Source organism: Rana temporaria, chromosome 5 (genome assembly GCF_905171775.1).
Source record: "Rana temporaria chromosome 5, aRanTem1.1, whole genome shotgun sequence".
NCBI lineage: Eukaryota > Metazoa > Chordata > Amphibia > Anura > Ranidae > Rana > Rana temporaria.
This window is the reverse complement of record NC_053493.1, coordinates 420,529,095-420,543,005: the sequence shown is the minus strand read 5'-3', so window position 1 is coordinate 420,543,005 and position 13,911 is coordinate 420,529,095. Positions and strand designations below refer to the sequence as shown.

Genomic DNA, 13,911 nt, shown 5'->3' with positions numbered 1-13,911 from the left:
CACCCGCTGTGCCCATTATGAGGGGTTCCCACCATCCCTGTGCTGAGTTCCCGGGTCTCTACACCCGCTGTGCCCATTATGAGGGGTTCCCACCATCCCTGTGCTGAGTTCCCGGGTCTGTACACCCGCTGTGCCCCATTATGAGGGGTTCCCACCATCCCTGTGCTGAGTTCCCGGGTCTGTACACCCGCTGTGCCCCATTATGAGGGGTTCCCACCATCCCTGTGCTGAGTTCCCGGGTCTGTACACCCGCTGTGCCCATTATGAGGGGTTCCCACCATCCCTGTGCTGAGTTCCCGGGTCTGTACACCCGCTGTGCCCATTATGAGGGGTTCCCACCATCCCTGTGCTGAGTTCCCGGGTCTGTACACCCGCTGTGCCCATTATGAGGGGTTCCCACCATCCCTGTGCTGAGTTCCCGGGTCTGTACACCCGCTGTGCCCCATTATGAGGGGTTCCCGCCATCCCTGTGCTGAGTTCCGGGGTCTGTACACCCGCTGTGCCCATTATGAGGGGTTCCCACCATCCCTGTGCTGAGTTCCTGGGTCTGTACACCTGCTGTGCCCATTATGAGGGGTTCCCACCATCCCTGTGCTGAGTTCCCGGGTCTGTACACCCGCTGTGCCCCATTATGAGGGGTTCCCGCCATCCCTGTGCTGAGTTCCGGGGTCTGTACACCCGCTGTGCCCATTATGAGGGGTTCCCACCATCCCTGTGCTGAGTTCCTGGGTCTGTACACCTGCTGTGCCCATTATGAGGGGTTCCCACCATCCCTGTGCTGAGTTCCCGGGTCTGTACACCCGCTGTGCCCCATTATGAGGGGTTCCCGCCATCCCTGTGCTGAGTTCCGGGGTCTGTACACCCGCTGTGCCCATTATGAGGGGTTCCCACCATCCCTGTGCTGAGTTCCCGGGTCTGTACACCCGCTGTGCCCCATTATGAGGGGTTCCCACCATCCCTGTGCTGAGTTCCCGGGTCTGTACACCCGCTGTGCCCCATTATGAGGGGTTCCCACCATCCCTGTGCTGAGTTCCCTGGTCTGTACGCCAGCTGCGCCCATTATGAGGGGTTCCCACCATCGATCTCTTACGATTGGAGTACTAACGAGAGATAAAAAGCCATTGGGGAACCCAGACCACTGGACTCCGCCTATCACTGAACTATCAAGTTTGGGTGAAACTTCAACCATTAAATGTGAATCAATACCAGAATTGTGGGTGCGGCTCGAGGCTCCAGACAGGTCCTCTTCTTCTATAATTCATCTGCTGGGAGGGAAAAAAAGGTTCCATGAGCCGCACATCACTACAAGACCCTGGCCCAGATTCAAGAAGCAATTGCGCCTGTGTAACCATAGTTACACAGCGCAATTGCTTACTTGCCCCGGCGTTACGAATGCTCCTGATTCAGGAACATCGTAACGCCGACTGCAGCCTAAAATCTGCGTGGCATAAGGCTCTTATGCCACGCAGATTTTAGGCTGCATTCTTACGTTGGCCGCTAGGGGGCGTTCCCGTTGTGCTCAGCGTATAGTATGCAAATTGCATACTAACGCCGATTCACAATGTTGTGCGAGCCCTGCGTTCGCAGTTTACGTCGTTTGCGTACGGCGTCTTTAGCGTAAGGCTGCTCCTGCTAATAGCAGGGGCAGCCAATGTTACGTATACCCGTCGTTCCCGCAGCGCAAAATTAAAATTTCACGTCGTTTGCGTAAGTGAATCGTGAATGGCGCTGGACGCCATTCACGTTCACTTTGAAGCAAATGACGTCCTTGCGACGTCATTTGCCGCAATGCACGTCCGGAAAGTTTCCAGACGGAGCATGCGCACTACGCTCGGCGCGGGAACGCGCCTAATTTAAATCATTCCAGCCCCCTACGGGATCATTTAAATTGCGCGTGCTTGCGCCGTGCATTTTGCCAGAGCGCCCACGCAATTTACGGAGCTACTGCTCCGTGAATCGAGGGTAGCGCAAAAACGATGCCCTGCGCCTATGTAAAAAATGCGCAAATGTTACTGAATCTACCCCTATAGAGAGTAAAAAAAAACAAACTGCTTCAGCCCTGGTTCCTACCAGGCCGCTCCCACCAACGCGTTTCGTCAGGGGTGAAACATGGTGAGGTGTGGCCTGGTTGGAGCCCAGGATGAGTTTTTTTTTTTTTTTTTTTTTTTACACTCTAATGTGCCATGTTTCACAGGTTAACCATTTGTTGACCGTCGCACACACATATACGTCGGCAGGATTGCACAGGCAGCAAATGTGTGTACAGGTACAGTAGAACCTTTGCCTTCGAGTAACGCCGTTAACGAGCGTTTCGCAATGCGAGCGCTGTGTATTTAAAAAAAATTGCGACTCGGTTTGCGAGTGTTGTCTCGCAAAACGAGCACGGTTCAGGCCAAATCGGTGTGCAATATCGCTTTTGGCGTGGGGGGGGGGGGTTCCGGAGCCGAACGTCGCCGATCACAACGATCGGCACCGATTGGAAATGCACGGAAAAGCCAGAGGACAAGCACGGCTGACCCGCGGCAAATCTTGGGTAGGAAGTCTTTCTGAGGTTTGCCGAGGTCAGCCGAAGTGTCCTCTGGCCTTTTCCAAGGCTCTCCGGCGCCCCCGCCCGCCTCTGGCCACATGCGGTATTGCATCCCATTGAAGTCAATGCGGAATGAAATATTTCCGTTTCCATTGACTTCAATGGGGAAACTCGCTTTGATATGCAAGTACTTTGGATTGCGAGCGTTCTTCTGGAACGGATTATGCGAGGTTTCACTGTACGTCCCTTTGAATTTGCCACCTTGCGGGGCGCTCATGCCCCCCCCCCTGCGGGTTATGCGAACTCTATGTTCACCGGCGGCCTGCGATCGTGACACGGAGCGGCAGAACGGGGAGATGCCTATGTAAACAAGGCATTTCCCTGTTCTAACTACTGACATGACAGGGATTTACTGCTCCCTGTCATGTCACTGGTAGTACACCCCCCCCCCCCACAGTTAGAATCACTCCCTAGGACACACTTAACCCATTGATTAACCTCTTCCCCGGCAGTGTCATTTACACAGTAATCAGTGCATTTTTATAGCACTGGTCGCTGTATAAATAATGGTCCCAAAATAGCGCCCGATGTGTCCGCCATAATGTCGCAGTCACGATAAAAATCACAGATCGCCGCCATTGCTAGTAAAAAAAAATAATAATAAATGCCATGAATCTTCTATCCCCTATTTTGTAGGCGCTATAACTTTTTGCGCAAACCAATCGATAAACGCTTATTGCGATTTTTTTTTTTTTTTTTTTTTTTTTTTTTATTAAAATATGTAGAAGAATACGTATCAGACTAAACTGAGGGAAAAAAAAACATTTTTTTATATATATATATATATATTTGGGGATATTTATTATAGTAAAAAAATATTGCTTTTTTTTTTTTTTTAAATTGTCGCTCTATTTTTGTTTATAGCGCAAAAAATAAAAACCGCAGAGGTGATCAAATACCACCAAAAGAAAGCTCTATTTCTGGGGACAAATGGACGCCAATTTTGTTTGGGTGCCACGTCGCACGACCGCGCAATTGTCAGTTAAAGCGACGCAGCGCCGAATCGCAAAAATGGGCCTGGTCCTTTACCTGCATAATGGTCCGGGGCTGAAGCGGTTAAACGAGGCATTTCCGTGGTCTGCCTAGTGACCGCACAGTGATCCACTGTTCCCTGTGATCAGGAGTAGTGATCAGTGTCATGTCAGTAGCCCCCCCCCCACAGTTAGAATCACTCCCCAGGACACACTTAACCCCTTAATTGCCCCCTAGTGTTAACCCCTCCCCTGCCAACTCTAATAGTGTGGGGGCAGGGCTTACTCTGACATGACAGTGATCACTGTTTCTGATGACAGGGAACAGACGATCAGTGTCCTGTCACTAGGCAGAACAGGGAGGTTGCCTTGTTTACACAGGCATCTCTCCCCCCCCCCCCCTTCTGCAGCTCCGTGACACGATCGCGGGACGCTGGGTCCCGCGGGCATGGTCACAGAGCTCGCAGAAGGTACGTTACTTTGCGCAGACGTGCCAAACTGCCGACGTATATGTACAGGCGGCGGTCGGTAAGCAGTTAACCACTTCAGCTCCGGAACCATTTTGCAGCGAAAGGACCGGGCCACTTTTTGCGATTCGGCACTGCATCGCTTTAACTGACTATTGCGCGGTCGTGCAACGTGGCTCCCAAACAAAATTGGCGTCCTTTTTTCCCCACAAATAGAGCTTTCTTTTGGTGGTATTTTATCGCCTCTGCGGTTTTTATTTGTTGCGCTATAAACAAAAATAGAGCGACAATTTTGGAAAAAAATGCAATATTTTTTACTTTTTTCTATAATAAATATCCCCCAAAAATATATAAAAAAAGTTTTTCTTTCTCAGTTTAAGACGATACGTATTCTACCTATTTTTCGTAAAAAAAAAAAAATCGCAATAAGCGTTTATTGATTGGTTTGCGCAAAAGTTATAGTGTCTACAAAATAGGGGATAGTTTTATGCCATTTTTTTTATTTGTATTAGTAATGACGCCGTTCAGCGATTTTTATTGCGACTGCGATATTGCGGCGGACACACCGGATGCTTTTGGCGCTATTTTGGGACCATTGTCATTTATACAGCGATCAGTGCTATAAAAATGCACTGATTACTGTATAAATGACACCGGCAGTGAATGGGTTAACCACTAGGGGGCGAGGAAGGGGTTAAGTGTGTCCTAGGGGGTGATTCTAACTGTGTGGGGGGGCAGGGCTTACTGTAACATGACACTGATCACTGCTCCCGATTAAAGGCAGCAGAAGAGCGGTGTCCTCTCACTAGGGAGAATAGGGAAACGCCGAGTTTACAAAGGCATCTCCCCGTTCTGCAGCTCCGTGACCCGATTGCGGGACCCGCAGGCACGGTCATGGAGTACGCGGCGCGCGTGCCCACCAAGCCGCGAGTTAAAGAGGACGTACCTGTATGCCCATTTGCGCAGCCGTGCCATTGTGCCGACGTACAGCGTTGTGCGCTGGTCGGCAGGCGGTTAAGAAAAAAATTTGTACATTAAGTATAAAAATTATTTCTTGTAAAATGTCTGAACTGTAAATGTATTGGAAAAAAAAATAGTTTTTCAGTCTGCACCTTTCATTAAAGTAATCCCTAGTGATCCTGCCATGAAGGTTCCTGTCCAGGCACTTCCTGTTATAGGGTGACAACGCTCTTTCCCCCGCCTCCCAATTATATTCCTGCATGGTTACAAGCTGTCCTACCAACACACATATATTGTAGACACCATGGGCGTCCGCTCCGTAGGGCAAGGCGGGGCAATTGACCCCTCCCCCTGGAAAAATCGAGAAGGTGTTGAAAAGTTTTGCGGCCACGGGCTGTCTGAGCGGTCCCGGGTTGGATGTCACACAGGCACAGCGAGCAGAGTGAAGCTGCCTCCCCTCCAGTGTTTATGTGTACACAGGGGGAGGGAACCTGCTGTGCCTGTGCTGCGCTGATGGCTGATTGGGATGGGGGTTTGTGCTGAATGAGGGGTCCATCTGTGCCGAAGGTGGGTCTGTGCTTAAAGGTGGTCCATTTGTGCTGAAGGGGGGTCTGTGCTTAAAGGGGGTCGGTCTGTGCTGAAGGTGGGTCTGTGCTTAAAGGGGGTCCATCTGTGCTGAATGGAGGGGTCTGTGCGGAATTGGGGGGCCTGTGCTGAATGGAGTGGTCTGTGCTGAAGGGGGGTGCATCTGTGCTGAATATTGGGGTCTGTGCTGAAGGGGGGTCCATCTGTGCTGAATAGAGGGGTCTGTGCAGAATGGGGGGTCTGTGCTGAAGGGGGGTCCATCTGTGCTGAATGGAGGGGTCTGTGCAGAATGGAGGGTCTGTGCTGAAGGGGGGTCCATCTGTGCTGAAGGGGGGTCTGTGCTGAATGGAGGGGTCTGTGTGGAATGGGGGGTGTCTGTGCTTAAAGGGGGTCAGTCTGTGCTAAATAGAGTGGTCTGTGCTGAAGGGGGGTCCATCTGTGCTGAATGGAGTGGTCTGTGCTAAAGGGGGGTCCATCTGTGCTGAATGGAGGGGTCTGTGCTGAATGGAGTGGTCTGTGCTGAAGGGGGGTCCATCTGTGCTGAATGGAGGGGTCTGTGTGGAATGGGGGGTCTGTGCTGAAGGGTGGTAGATCTGTGCTGAATGGAGAGGGTCTGTGCTGAAGGGGGGGGGGCTCTATGCTGAAGGTGGGGTCCATCTGTGCTGGCCGTGTCATCGGTAAAGTGGTGCTTTACCATCGTTTTAGCTGCGACTGTGTATCGCCGCAGCCGAGGCGCCCCTCCCTGAAAAAATTTCAGCGGACGCCCATGGTAGACACTATCAGCAAAAAGCCAGAACAATGAGGCGCAACGTATGTGTGGAGAGGAAGGGGTTGGATGAGGCTGTATATATTAGATTAGCATTAGAGGGTAAAAAATAGAGGGAAAAGGTGAAAACTGAATTTTATTGAAAACAAATAAAAAATGACATTTATGATACACAGTGCGAAGTAAATGTCACCCAGTCATGGTTTATAGCTACTTTATTTTTATTGTTTGATTAAAATTTGTATGAAAAAAAAAGTCCCAGAAATCAAACCAGTGAGCTCCTAACTTTCTGTAGTCAGCTCTGTCTGCTGGACTACAAAACTCCACCAATTCCTGCCCCTCTCCCCACCTATCCCTCGGCCCTCTGTCCCTCACCACATGCCTACAATGATTTCTTTACCAGTTATACAATAATGTCATGGGGGGGGGGGGGCAGGAGGGGCAGCTGCCCCCGGGTGCAGTGAAGCAAGGGGGGCAAAGAATAGATGCATTCTACAGCATGTATTAACACTAGACATGCGCACTGCCGAAAAATTTGTTAGTTTTCTTTATATTCGTTTTTTTGCATTTTTCGGAAATTTGGAATTACAGAAATTCAAAAAATTCTGAATTTCGTAAATTCAAAAATCTCCTATTTTCGAATTTCTCAATTTTCGAATTCTGAATTTTCGAATTTCCGAATTTTGGAATGTTCAAATTTCGGAATGTCGAAAATTCAGATTTGGGAATTTCGAATTTTGGAATTTACAAATTTCCGAAATTGAAATATTCAAAAATTTCGAATTTTCAAATTTGGAATTACGGACATTCAAAAATCCCAATTTTCAGATTTTTGAATTTCATAATTTTGGAATTCTGAATTTCCTAATCTCTGATTTTCTAATCTCAGATTTTTGAATTTAGAATCTTTGAATTTAGAATTTTGGAATTTACAAATTTCCGAAATTGAAATATTCCGAAATTTCAATTTCCGAAATTTCGAATTTCGAAAATTCTGAAATTCGAAAATTTGGAAATTCGACATTTGGGAAATTTGAAAATTCGGAAATTTGAAATTCCAACATTCAAAAATTCCATAATTCGGAACTTTCGAAATGAACGAATTTGTCAAAATTAGTTTAAAAAACGAATTTGGGAACTAAACGAATTGCAATTGAAAATTGTGAATAGTGGACAGCAAGCCTGGATCCTTGCCATGTGCACTGCCGAAAAATTTGTTTTTTCTCATTATAGTCGTTTTTTGCATTTTTCAGGAATTCGGAAATTTGGAATTATGGACATTCGAAAATTCTGAATTTCCGAAATTCAAAAATCCCAATTTTCAGATTTTTGAATTTCATAATTTTCGAATTCTGAATATTCGAATTTCCGATTTTTCAAATTTTGAATTTTGAAATTCTGAATTTTCAAATCTCTGATTTTCTCATCTCAGATTTTTTAATTTAGAATTTTCGAATTTAGAATTTTGGAATTTACAAATTTCAGAAATTGAAATATTCCGAAATTTCGAATTTTCAATTTTCCGAATTTCCGAAATTTTGAAAATTTGGAAATTCGACATTTGGGAAAATTAGAAAATTCGGAAATTTGAAATTCAAACATTCAAAAATTCGATACTTCGGAACTTTCTAAATTAACGAATTTGTCAAAATTAGTTAAAAAAACGAATTGCACATGTCTAGTGGGCAGCAATCCTGGATCCTTGCCCTGGGCACTGGATGGACCCTGTCCTGGTACTGTGTGTGGTGGGGGAGGGGGTAATTAAAGCTGTTTTTCCCCAATTAAAACAATAATAAAATAAAATAATACTCGGACCTTTATTATACCCTTTAAGTGTAGTGTTAATTGAGTATTTTTTTACATTTCACCTCTTTTTATGCACCTCACTTTGACAAATTCCTTGAGTTTTAATTTGGAGAATTAAGGGGGGCGGAGAGGAACCAATCAAAATTAATTTCTATTGCTGATCTGTATAAAACAGGCTCCTCCTACTTGTGTACACCCAAGTAGGAGGAGCCGATCACTGTCGCTCGGGGGGTGGTCACCACATGATGCGCTTTCCGCACAGTTTGGGGAGATCGATGGCGTGGATGAGACGGATGGCGGTTTGTTCGGCTGATGAATCTTCCGTTCTTTTTTTGCCGTTTTCAGAGGCTTTGTTCTTTGCTGGTGTTGTCCAGAACTAGGAGATGGAAAATTGATTATTTTATTGTATATATATATATATATTATACACACCCATTGCCAAAAGTTTTGAGAATGACACAAATATTAATTTTCACAAAGTCTGCTGCTTTGGTGTTTATAGATTTTTTTGTCAGATGTTACTATGGGATAATGAATTATAATTACAAGTAGGGTTGCACCGCGATACTAGTATGTGTATACAGTATATACTGCCAGTAGAGCAGTGGACGATGTCAGCAGGGTAGAGTTTGGTGTCAGTGGGGCAGAGGACAGTGTCAGTAGTTTTTTATTTTTACCACTTTATTTTTTATTATTTTTTACAATTACATTTATTTATTTATTTTCCAAAGTTTTTTTATTATCATTTAAATTTTATTCTTTTTTTTCCAATTTTTCTAGGAGCCCCATTAGGGTGCTTTGCTGGAATATCATGAGTCTAAGAGTGGGGAATCTAATTTTTTTTTTTTTACAATTTTAATATTTCTTTATTATTATTATTTACAATTTTATTTTAGTAATTCGTTTTTTTTTAAAAAAAAATTAGGACCCCCATTAGGGGGCGTTGGTGAAATATCATGAGTTTAAACAGTGGGGCATCTAATTTTTTTTTTTTACGATTTTTTTTTTGTTTTTATTATTTACAATTTTATTATTTACAATTTTATTTTAGTAATTTGTCCCCCCCCCCAAAAAAATAGGACCCCATTAGGGGGCTTTGGTGAAATATCATAAGTCTAAACAGTGGGGCATCTAAATTTTTTTTTTTTTTTTTACAATTTTTATTTTTTATTTTTTTTATTATTTACAATTTTATTATTTAAAATTTTATTTTAGTAATTTGTTTTTCCCCCCCAAAAAATTAGGACCCCCCTTAGGGGGCTTTGGTGAAATATCATGAGTCTAAACAGTGGGGCATCTAATTTTTTTTTTCTTTATTATTATTTACAATTTTATTATTTACGATTTTATTTTAGTAATTCGTTTTTTTTTTTTTTCCATAAAAAAAAGTTAGGAGCCCCATTAGGGGGCTTTGGTGAAATATCACGGGTCTAAACAGGGTGGCATCTGCAGCATACAAGGTCATTAGGGTGTGCCCAGGCACACCTGGCGCACGCCTATGGTACATATAGTTGTCCCAATCGCGTTGAGATCCTACGGGGTAAATGACCGTGCCAGATAGGAAGACACTGGCTTCAAAAAGCGCCTAGAGGCGATTCAGTTCGCATGTATAGCGCTATACAAGTCACTCATTCATTCAAGGAACATTTGCTCATCCCTTTGATCTGCAGATGAAGAAATAGAAAGAATCCTTTACCTTAGTGCTGTCCTACTTCACTTACATCATCCTTCCATTTTGCTTTTAAATGTCCTTATTTCTTCTGAGAAATCCTCACTTCCTGTTCTTCTGTCTGTAAATCCACACCGTAATGCGAGGCTTTCTCCCTGGTGTGGAGAAAGCCTCTTGAGGGGGCGAGCAGGCAAGTCAGGACACTCTCTACTTTACAGATAGAGAAAGGAGCTGTGTGTGTTACTGGGCGTCCTGACACTCCTGCTCACCCCCTCCCCCCTCAAGATGCTTTCTCCACACCAGGGAGAAAGCCTTGCATTACTGTGTGTAGAAACAGACAGAAGAACAGGAAGTGAGGATTTCTCAGAAGAAACAAGGACATTTAAAAGCAACATGGAAATAATGAGGTAAGTGAAGGAAGACTGCACTAAGGTAAAGGAAGATATTAAGGGAAAAAATGTTTTTCTTTTACAACCCCTTTAAACCGATACTTTCAGGCTCGGTTCCTTGAGCTGTCAGTGGGTCTCACTTGTTGACTGCTGAAATGTTAAAGTGGTTGTAAACCCAACTACACATCTTGCACCTACAGGTAAACCTAGATTAAGGCTTACCTGTAGGTGCAAGAAATATCTCCTTAACCCTTCGTGTCACCCCCCCCCCGCACTGTTTTCTGGGAAACAGTGAGGACCAGTGAGGGCTCACGCATGCGCAGTAGGGAATCGGGCAGTGAAGCCTCAACGCTTCACTTCCTGATTCCCTCACCGAGGATGGCGGCGGGGGCAGCCGAGAGACGAGCGATTGCTCGGCCTCGGCTGACGACATCGCGGACGCGCTGGACAGGTAAGTGTCCATTTATTAAAAGTCAGAAGCTGCAGTATTTGTAGCTGCTGGCTTTTAAAAAACAAAATTTCGGGTGGACCAAGTTCTCAATGGGATTAAGGTCTGGAGAGTTTCCTGGCCATGGACCCAAAATTTCCATGTTTTGGTCCCCAAGCCACTTAGGTATCACACAGGTATTGGCACCACCACAGCACACTGATAATGGCTTCAACAGTGTACATAAGTGTTGGCTCCACCAGAGTACACACAGGTGTTGGCTCCACCAGAGAACACCGATGATGGCTCCACCAGAGTACACACAGGTGTTGGCTCCACCAGAGAACACAGATGATGGCTCCACTAGGGTACACACTCCACCAGGGTACACAGATGTTGGCTCCACCAGGGTACACAGATGTTGGCTCCACCAGGGTACACAGATGTTGGCTCCACCAGGGTACACAGATGTTGGCTCCACCAGGGTACACAGATGTTGGCTCCACCAGGGTACACAGATGTTGGCTCCACCAGGGTACACAGATGTTGGCTCCACCAGGGTACACAGATGTTGGCTCCACCAGGGTACACAGATGTTGGCTCCACCAGGGTACACAGATGTTGGCTCCACCAGAGTACACAGATGATGGCTCCACCAGAGTACACAGATGATGGCTCCACCAGAGTACACAGATGATGGCTCCACCAGAGTACACAGATGATGGCTCCACCAGAGTACACAGATGATGGCTCCACCAGAGTACACAGATGATGGCTCCACCAGAGTACACAGATGATGGCTCCACCAGAGTACACAGATGATGGCTCCACCAGAGTACACAGATGATGGCTCCACCAGAGTACACAGATGATGGCTCCACCAGAGTACACAGATGATGGCTCCACCAGAGTACACAGATGATGGCCCCACCAAAAAACACAGATGTTGGCTCCACCAGAGTACACAGATGATGGCTCCACCAGAGTACACAGATGATGGCTCCACCAGAGTACACAGATGATGGCTCCACCAGAGTACACAGATGATGGCCCCACCAAAAAACACAGATGTTGGCTCCACCAGAGTACACAGATGATGGCTCCACCAGAGTACACAGATGATGGCTCCACCAGAGTACACAGATGTTGGCTCCACCAGAGTACACAGATGTTGGCTCCACCAGAGTACACAGATGTTGGCTCCACCAGAGTACACACATGATGGCTCCACCAGAGTACACACATGATGGCTCCACCAGAGTACACACATGTTGGCTCCACCAGAGTACACAGATGAAGGCTCCACCAGAGTACACAGATGAGGGCGCCACCAGAGTACACAAGTGTTGGCTCCACCAGAGTACACAGATGTTGGCTCCACCAAAAAAACACAGATGATGGCTCCACCAAAAAAACACAGATGATGGCTCCACCAGAGTACACAGATGATGGCTCCACCAGAGTACACAGATGATGGCTCCACCAAAAAACACAGATGTTGGCTCCACCAGAGTACACAGATGTTGGCTCCACCAGAGTACACAGATGATGGCTCCACCAGAGTACACAGATGATGGCTCCACCAGAGTACACAGATGAAGTCTCCACCAGAGTACACAGATGAAGACTCCACCAGAGTACACAGATGATGGCTCCACCAGAGTACACACATGTTGGCTCCACCAGAGTACACACATGTTGGCTCCACCAGAGTACACAGATGATGGCTCCACCAGAGTACACAGATGTTGGCTCCACCAGAGTACACAGATGTTGGCTCCACCAAAAAACACAGATGTTGGCTCCACCAGAGTACACAGATGATGGCTCCACCAGAGTACACAGATGATGGCTCCACCAGAGTACACAGATGATGGCCCCACCAAAAAACACAGATGTTGGCTCCACCAGAGTACACAGATGATGGCTCCACCAGAGTACACACAGGTGTTGGCTCCACCAGAGAACACAGATGATGGCTCCACCAGAGAACACAGATGATGGCTCTACCAGAGAACACAGATGATGGCTCCACCAGAGAACACAGATGATGGCTCCACCAGAGTACACAGATGTTGGCTCCACCAGAGTACACAGATGTTGGCTCCACCAGAGTACACAGATGTTGGCTCCACCAGAGTACACAGATGGTGGCTCCACCAGAGTACACAGATGGTGGCTCCACCAGAGTACACAGATGTTGGCTCCACCAGAGTACACACATGATGGCTCCACCAGAGTACACACATGATGGCTCCACCAGAGTACACACATGATGGCTCCACCAGAGTACACACATGATGGCTCCACCAGAGTACACACATGTTGGCTCCACCAGAGTACACACATGTTGGCTCCACCAGAGTACACAGATGAAGGCTCCACCAGAGTACACAGATGAGGGCGCCACCAGAGTACACAAGTGTTGGCTCCACCAGAGTACACCGATGTTGGCTCCACCAAAAAACACAGATGATGGCTCCACCAGAGTACACAGATGATTGCTCCACCAGAGTACACAGATGATGGCTCCACCAAAAAACACAGATGTTGGCTCACCAGAGTACACAGATGTTGGCTCCACCAGAGTACACAGATGTTGGCTCCACCAGAGTACACAGATGATGGCTCCACCAGAGTACACAGATGATGGCTCCACCAGAGTACACAGATGATGGCTCCACCAGAGTACACAGATGGAGACTCCACCAAAAAACACAGATGATGGCTCCACCAGAGTACACAGATGATGGCTCCACCAGAGTACACAGATGATGGCTCCACCAGAGTACACAGATGAAGACTCCACCAGAGTACACAGATGATGGCTCCACCAGAGTACACAGATGTTGGCTCCACCAGAGTACACAGATGATGGCTCCACCAGAGTACACAGATGTTGGCTCCACCAGAGTACACAGATGTTGGCTCCACCAGAGTACACAGATGATGGCTCCACCAGAGTACACAGATGATGGCTCCACCAAAAAACATAGATGTTGGCTCCACCAGAGTACACAGATGTTGGCTCCACCAGAGTACACAGATGTTGGCTCCACCAGAGTACACAGATGATGGCTCCACCAGAGTACACAGATGATGGCTCCACCAGAGTACACAGATGAAGACTCCACCAGAGTACACAGATGATGGCTCCACCAGAGTACACAGAGGATGGCTCCACCAGAGTACACAGATGATGACTCCACCAAAAAACACAGATGATGGCTCCACCAGAGTACACAGATGATGGCTCCACCAGAGTACACAGATGAAGTCTCCAC

General features: G+C 46.7%; 1 protein-coding gene across 2 annotated transcripts in view; it reads right to left on the bottom strand.

Annotated features, from left to right (window-relative positions):
- Positions 1–8,023: 8,023 nt before the first annotated feature.
- Positions 8,024–13,911, bottom strand: part of CNBD2 (cyclic nucleotide binding domain containing 2) — a 105,025-nt gene continuing 99,137 nt past the window's right edge. For both annotated transcript variants that reach the window (XM_040355229.1, XM_040355230.1), the window contains one exon: positions 8,024–8,518. In XM_040355229.1, the coding sequence (XP_040211163.1) occupies positions 8,378–8,518 (141 nt within the window). In that variant the 3' untranslated portion in view covers positions 8,024–8,377. The remainder of the gene's footprint in view (positions 8,519–13,911) is intronic.